Genomic DNA, 7,716 nt, shown 5'->3' with positions numbered 1-7,716 from the left:
TATCCCTCAAGGAATCCGAATCGTACTCGCTGCTGCTTTCCATTTTGTTATAAAAAATATTCACGTGATCTCACAATGTAAAAAAATTCAAATGTGATGCTTTTACCACAATGTACGTACACATATATATTGACTCCAGGGATTGATTCAAACGTGTATAGATTTGTCTGTGTAAATAGTCATGCCCGAGACGGGTTGCCATCGTCTAATAATCAGGTTTTGACTTTCTTACAAGAGTTTCCCGCTAATTTGTTTTGTTAGCAAGACGTGTTCTTAGCTTTACCTTATCCTAGGATAAGTATAAGAATACTGATGTCAATCTTAGATAATATACAGTTGTCGGATTCTCAGTGAATAGGTTCCTGGCATGTTTCTACTCAAATAGATGTATCAAATTAGATTAATCTCCAAGGCGGACACACGTATTGTTTCGATAGGAACTTATCATTATTTATACGGCTGTAGTAAATAACGATTCTTCAAAAGACTCGTAGTTGTTGTCATGCCCGTGTTAAACAATAGACATTTAAACTACTTTCAAAATATAGCGACACAAATAATAACAATACATTGACAACAGGTTAAATGGATATAAAAAGATATCATGTGATCTAATCTATTTTAAGATATGACCTAGATTTGGGACCCGGCGTGGAATGCACCTCTCTATAATACTAATCTAGACCTAGCTTTATTGATTCAGGAGTATATCAATAGTCTTCCACAAGTATTAAAGAAATGGGGAAAGAACTATACTCAGCTATTGTAAAGTTGTCAGCTGATATATGTTTTCTTGCCTGCCCTGTAGGTAGGGCGTAAGAATTGTACCTGCTGCCCCCATTGCATGATCGTAAGAGGCGACTAAACTTGGGATCTTATCTTTTCTCTTCTCACTGAACAACTTCTTCCTAATGTCTCCCTTGACAATGCCTCACTTTTGGCCTTTAGTTGAGCGTTCACCCCTGTGAGGAAGGCTTTGGGTTCTGTCCCCCTGGCCGGGACATACCAGAGTCTCTAAAAAGGGTAGTTGCTGCTCCTGCTTAGCGCTCAGCAAATAAGGAGTGGGACGACTGGTTCGCCCGGGGCGTGCTCGATTCACTGTCCGGAACAGTGTTCTGGAACTGGTGCGAATCGAATGCGCTGGAACAGGAAGTGTATTTCCAATATGGCGACCAATACCGTTACTTCTGTGTTGTCAGCTTTAGAAATGGGTGAAGACGATGATAATTTCAAAGGAGATGACTTAGTAGGTGTGGCAATAGCTGCATATTGTGCTTGTTGGTAAGTTTCATTGCTAAACACAAATAATCACTCATTCATTGTGTCGTAAGTGAATCAAACTAGATTTTGTTTGTTTTTCGTCCTATCTAAGATAGTACGTTGCATCTTCCTGTTGTCGACACACAACATTTCTATCACACTAGAACCACCAGCAACATGATTTTTCTGACAGACAGTTATATGACACGCAGTGTTCGGACAACAAAAAGAAATAATTTACAATTTTCACATGTGACATTTACATAATATTGTAATAAAATTTATTTATTTTTCCCAAAACGCAGGGCTACCATACATAAATAATAATCAATAGATTCTTGATTGATATTCATCAGTCTCCATATACATATCACTACACACTTCATAAAAATTTTGATTCAGATCCAGGGTGTTGTGTTTTATATTGTAAAGTTAAGTGGATTTTTTTCTTTTATTTCAATTTCAGTGTTGTGAGAGAGCCAAGGTCAAGGATTTTGAATTATGCTGATACTGTAATACCAGAGTACAATGAGACAGAGTTTCGACGAATGTTTCGTTTGTCTCGAGAAACCTTTCAGAAAATGAGTAGCTATCTTAAAGATTGCCCGGAGCTAGTAGTTGGTGGAACTGGTGGACGAGAGCCTATTGCAGTTGAAAAACAGTTATATGTGACATTGTGGTACCTTGGTGGTTCAGATAGCATAATTAAGATAGCTGACAGATTTGGGATATCCGAGTCATCAGTGGTTTTATGTAGAAGACGGATCATTGATGCAATATTGAAAAATTTAAAACACAAATTTATTTCTTGGCCTAAAAATCAATCTCTGCAGGAAACTGTGGACAAATTTGAACAACGTAATGGATTTCCAGGGATTGTAGGCTCCCTGGATGGAACTCATATTCCAATACGTGCACCAAAAGAGAATGCCCAGTCTTATGTCAATAGGAAAAAGTTCCATTCTCTTCACCTTCAGGCTGTGTGTAATTCAGAAATGATCTTCACAGATTGTTTTGCAGGATACCCTGGTAGCTGCCACGATGCAAGGGTGTTGCGCAATTCTGACCTGTGGGAGAATGGTTTATTATTGTGTAACGGCAATCATACAATTGCTGATGGCGCTTATCCCCTTCGTAGATGGCTCTTGACACCATTTAGAGATAATGGACATCTCACATATCAACAAAAGAATTTCAATTACATGTTGTCTGCAAACAGAGTTGTAATAGAAAGAGCATTCGGCTTACTGAAAGGCAGATTTAGGCGACTAAATTATCTGGATACTCAAAGTATTAAAACTGCGGTGGAAGTAATAATGGTATCATGTGTTTTGCATAACATTTGTTTAATCCACAACGATGAATATGATGATTACTTGGAAATAGATCCAGCACTAGACTGTCCCCGACAACAAGCCATGCATATGCATGAAAATGACAATGAAGGGGTTATCAAACGAGACATTATAGCAAGAAGAATGTCCGGAAATTGAAATGTCTCATATCTGTGGTAACTGGAAGAAGTAAAATAAAGAATTTGAGTTTTCAACTTTTCACCTCCAGCTGAAAACTGTTTCATGTGACTTGCAATTAAAAAAAAATAACAATATAGAAACATTATTAACAATATAGAAACATTATTAAGTGTGCCTTATGTACAGATCAGATTGTTGACTTGTTTTTAATGACAGTTGATAAATAAATACTATGTCTGGGTGTAATTTTTTTTCATCCTTTAATTTATATGTCAACATGTAAAACCTCTTGGAGTGCAAGTCCCAATGGTCAGCAGACAAAGACTACAAAATTTTGAAATTTTAACCAAAGTCACCTTGAAAAGCTGTCATTCACTTTAATGAACCTGGAACACTTCATCCTGGCAGGCAACAGGCCAAATACATGTATCATCATTATAGGTCATTTAGCTATAGAGAAGAAGATACGTGTATTTGAAGATTTACCTCATCTGTCCCCTGTGAACTTGAAAATGGGTCAAGGTCATTCATTTGAAGGAACTTGGTATTCTTGGTATGTTTACAACCAAAGCTTCACAAACTGTTGATAGGATGTAAATAAGCTCATTAAACCAAACATAGACATGACAGGTATTCCTTTCTTGACCTGTTAACTTAAAATCTTGATTTAAGTTACATTTTTTATAAGACAAAAGGATTACAAATGTTTGTGAAACCTGGTCCAAATGTGAACAGTAAATGATAAAAAAAATACTAAAGAGTTTCAAATCTTTAATTCCAAGACATGAAATACTAATGTACATATTAAAGTACATTTTATCAGAACATATTGCATATATAAATGTTTATATATTTGCAAACTAAATCCTCTGTCTTGTACAATTTGAAAAAACAAAATGTTTTTACTGAGAATGAGATAAGAAACTATCTGTTTCCTTTAAAAACAATGTAATGAATATTACATGTAGATATAACACCCGAGTAAGCATAATAGAGATGCATTACAGTTGGTGACATTCACAATATTAAAATATAGTATTATTCATATAAATTTGGCACAATAGCAAAATAAATATATAATGGAAAAAAAAATGGAATGTTTGATTGAATACAATGAAAAAGAGTCAAAATGGGCCTGAATCATCTGACACATAATGGGTACATTTATTGGCAAATAAAAATAATTACATTTCACAACAGGCCCTGATTACCTGCAGCATAAAAGACATCCATAAGTAAAGTCATGCTTTATGAAAGAAATAATATTGCAGTTGCTCCTTCCTTAAGCAGCATCTGGCCACATATATCAACTTAAATAAGAAAATTGTAGACAAATGAGTTTAATTATTAATAAAAACAATAACTTGTACCACATTAAAAACTGCACTTCCTGTCTGAGTAAACAAGAGAATTATGAATAAAACGTAACAACCATTTTACCACACCAAATCTTTCCACCATTTTCAGGTGAATAATCAAAAGTTTTGTTTCATATTTGCTGTTGTTTTACAAACTCATGGAAACACTTTGATTCTCTGCTTTATTTCCTCCCGACAAACTGGGCATGTGTTGCATCTTGATCCACAGTCCATACACACAACCAAGTGACCGCAGTCCACAAAAACACAATTTGGATGCTTTCCATCTTCCATGCATACAACACATTCTGATGAGAGAAAAAAATATAGTGATTAAGTGTTAACTGATACTAAAAACAGCAGTCAAGCAATACAAGCTTATCTTTATCATTCAAATTGTGAAGACTGAATCTGATTCAAATCTGATCTAAAAGAGTTTACAACTAACAGTTCCGTAACAAAGAAATAAAATATACATATTTAACAACAATATCAGAATTAATTCAATACAAATTTTTTGATAAAATTTTATATTGTAATTGTGCATGCCTAGCCATTACAAGTTAGTTATTTTGAAATACTATGAACTGAAGAAGGTGGATGGATTGTTCCTATGTATATACATGTAATGTAATAAGCATAGATTCTATCCTTACTTTCTTATTTATCATCTTCATTTTTTCCTTTTAGTACTTGTATTAGACTGGTCATTACACTCATTCTTTCTTTGTGCATTCTTTCCCTCATACCCCTTTCTTCCTTCTGTTTCTTTTCCTGATCAGCAATATAGCTCTTGAAAACTTCAACAATTTCATTCGCGCTTGACTTTCTTTGCTGTTTTGGAGGGTTAGCTTTCCTGGCTTCATTACTTGAAACACTTTCATCATCATCATCATTATTATCATCACTATCATCACCTAAGGGTCTTTTTGATGAGTTGGTAGATAGTGTAAATTTTGGTACTATACAGGGATTCTGCCCAAAAATTTCATCCAGTTCTTCCTCATATTCATAGGTTTTTGGGTTGTTGCCACTTTTCTTATTGTGGTCTTTAACGTTTTTGTAAGCTCTCATCAGAGACTTCCACCTTCCAGAAACTTGATCACAACAGAAACTGTAACCCTCTGATTGCAGTTCTTTTGCTATTTTTTTCCCAAAGTACTTTCTTTTTCATCTTACCAGATGAAACACTTTCTTCCAGTTTCTTGTATAAATCAATAAGCATCAGGGTTGCTTTTCTGTTCCATGTACATGTGCTTATAGGATTACCTTTCTCTGATGATGATGATGATGATGCTGCTGCAAGCGGACTTTCGTTAGAAGCATTACCGGTATTCATGATACAGTCATGGCGGTCAAAAGTCTTCATGTCCAAAAACCATCCTTTACAGACATCACATTCAAACATTGTCCTGTCCTCACTGTCTCCAACATCTTCAATGTTTCTCGAACTTGTGGTGCTGGCACTCGAGCATGTAGCAGTATCACCAGCAACTGTTAATAAACAGGTAGGTGTAAAATAATATTAATGTCATTGTCATGTAAATATAGATCTACATCTGTTTCTGGGGGGAACGTATGAAGGTGGTTTCAATGGCTCTATAACATTCCAGTGGTGCTCAGGTACTTGGGGTCAGAACCTTACTTCACAATAAAATTGTTTGATTTACAATTTTAATATCTACACCTGTCCATCACAACAACTTATCAGTTTCACTTTGTATTCATTGATGCATGTGAATATATAATATATATATATATCATATGATGTTAAAATTTAAAGTAAATCCCTTTATTGTGAAGTAAAGTCCCGAACGGGGGCTAATCACAAAAAATCGATACTTCCATGCATAACTGACTTTGCAGACGAATTGGGGGTTAAAAGATGCCTACCTAGGCTAGCCTAGGCATCTTTCAAACATTCCTCTGAAGTCAGTTATACTTCCCTACAACCGATTTTTTGTGATTAAAATAAAACGATCCATGCTTCTGTGGACTAATGATACTGCAATTTTTTTAATAGAGTAATTTAACTAATTTTACAGCACATGAAGTAATGTACATTAACTCATGCAAATGAATCTTCCAAGTTCCATTTAATAGCCAATATTCAGAGTTATTTAAGTCATGCTTTTACTTTGGAAGTCCCATATTTGGAGGATATGATTCACCTACCAGCTTTAGTACATCTGTGTTGCATTGCTGCTGCTAATGTGCAGAAGAAAACACCGCAATTACACCTGTAAAAGTTCGAGGAAGCCATGTTTGTGACGTCACTGTTCCAGCTGCACCACCTATTTCGCGGGCACAGCCTGGACAAGTTCCGGACACTGTTCCAGTGTACTTTATTGCTGTTCTGACTGTGCGGAACGTTCTGGACAGCGAATCGAGCGCAGCCCCGTTGTCAGTATAATGTGACCGGGTGGGGTGTGCTGCTGGGTGTCTTCGGTAGTATGCTTCAGTGAGATAGCACTTTAAATTGGCAAAAGTTCCGGCCTATCACAAGGAGACTTAACACGAACATACCGCAGACTCCCAAAACACACATACGCACTCACCACACTCATAAATGTCGCACGCACGGGAGGCCGTCCTTAAATGACCTTAGATGTTAATAGGACGTTAAACAAAATAAACTAAACCAAACCAAATGTTTTCTTGAATATATATAGAATAGAAATACCAGGGCCAGATGAAGACATTCATATGATACAAATGTAACTGTCAGACTATAAAATCCAATTTTAAATTTCTTTTAATATGACCTCCGACCCTGACGTTTCTCAGGGCCTTTGATTTGGTTATAGGCATGGTAAAGGCCCTTGTGATGCACTAGGTGGGATCATCAAGAAAGGTGCCGAAACTTTTGTGAAAAGTCGGAAAGGAACCATCAGAGATGCAAAGGAGTTGTTCCAATATTGTGAATCACACTTGAAAATAGGAAGTGGAATTGAGTGTGAACACAAACGAAGAGTCTTTTTTATTTTGATAAGATTAACAGAAAAGGGAACAAAATCTGATACCCTAAAAACTTTTGAAGGAACTCGGCAGTTGCATAGTGTACAATCAGTTGAGCCAGGTGTAGTGAAAGGCCGAAAATTTAAGCTGCTTTTGCAACTCCTGCACATCTCACAACAACAAATCAGATACTTGTGGAAACAAGGCATACATTCATGAATGGAAGACCCACTATCTCAATGGAAAAAAAATGTCCTTCCAAAGAACCCAACAGCTGTAGCAAGAAAAAGAAGAAACAAACAACTGCCAATGAAGGGAACACACTTCATGATGAAGACAAAAACATTCCTTTCACTAAACCAAGGACCAATAACGAGAAAAAGTCAAAGAATAAGACAAAAGATATTGGAAATATGCTGGACATCTTCAGGAAAGCTAAAAATCATGAAGAACTAAAACTTGTGGTTTTTGACACAGGGGTAACCCTGAGTCATAGGGATCGCTACGAAAAGCGGAAATGGCAGTGGTAAAAAGAGAGGTACTGCCCTCTACCGGGTTCTCTGAACAATATTACAATACACAATGTTTGCTTCTGCTGAACGGAAGATGTGAAATAATTACTGTAGTTAATGTGGTTCCTATAAATTAGTCATAATCATATTACT

General features: G+C 36.1%; 1 protein-coding gene across 3 annotated transcripts; it reads right to left on the bottom strand.

The window, feature by feature from the left end:
- Positions 1-1,081: 1,081 nt before the first annotated feature.
- Positions 1,082-6,488, bottom strand: LOC117341247 (E3 ubiquitin-protein ligase APD1-like). Of its 3 annotated transcripts, none has more exons than XR_004535596.1 (3): positions 6,269-6,488; positions 4,750-5,587; positions 1,082-4,401 (listed from the first exon to the last, which is right to left on the bottom strand). XR_004535596.1 is itself a non-coding variant. In XM_033903100.1 (3 exons), the coding sequence occupies exons 1-3, from the start codon at positions 6,354-6,356 to the stop codon at positions 4,250-4,252; spliced, it is 465 nt and encodes a 154-aa protein (XP_033758991.1). In that variant the 5' UTR covers positions 6,357-6,488; the 3' UTR covers positions 1,082-4,249. The 3 variants fall into 3 exon arrangements, 2 of the variants coding, with proteins under 2 accessions (XP_033758991.1, XP_033758990.1); XM_033903100.1 differs by having other exon boundaries at positions 5,363-5,587; XM_033903099.1 differs by lacking the exon at positions 1,082-4,401 and having other exon boundaries at positions 4,410-5,587.
- Between the last annotated feature and the right edge of the window lie 1,228 nt (positions 6,489-7,716).

This window comes from Pecten maximus, chromosome 13, assembly GCF_902652985.1.
Source record: "Pecten maximus chromosome 13, xPecMax1.1, whole genome shotgun sequence".
In the NCBI taxonomy this organism is placed as follows: Eukaryota; Metazoa; Mollusca; class Bivalvia; order Pectinida; family Pectinidae; genus Pecten; species Pecten maximus.
The sequence above is the reverse complement of the archived record's forward strand: the minus strand, read 5'-3'. Positions and strand labels throughout refer to the sequence as shown.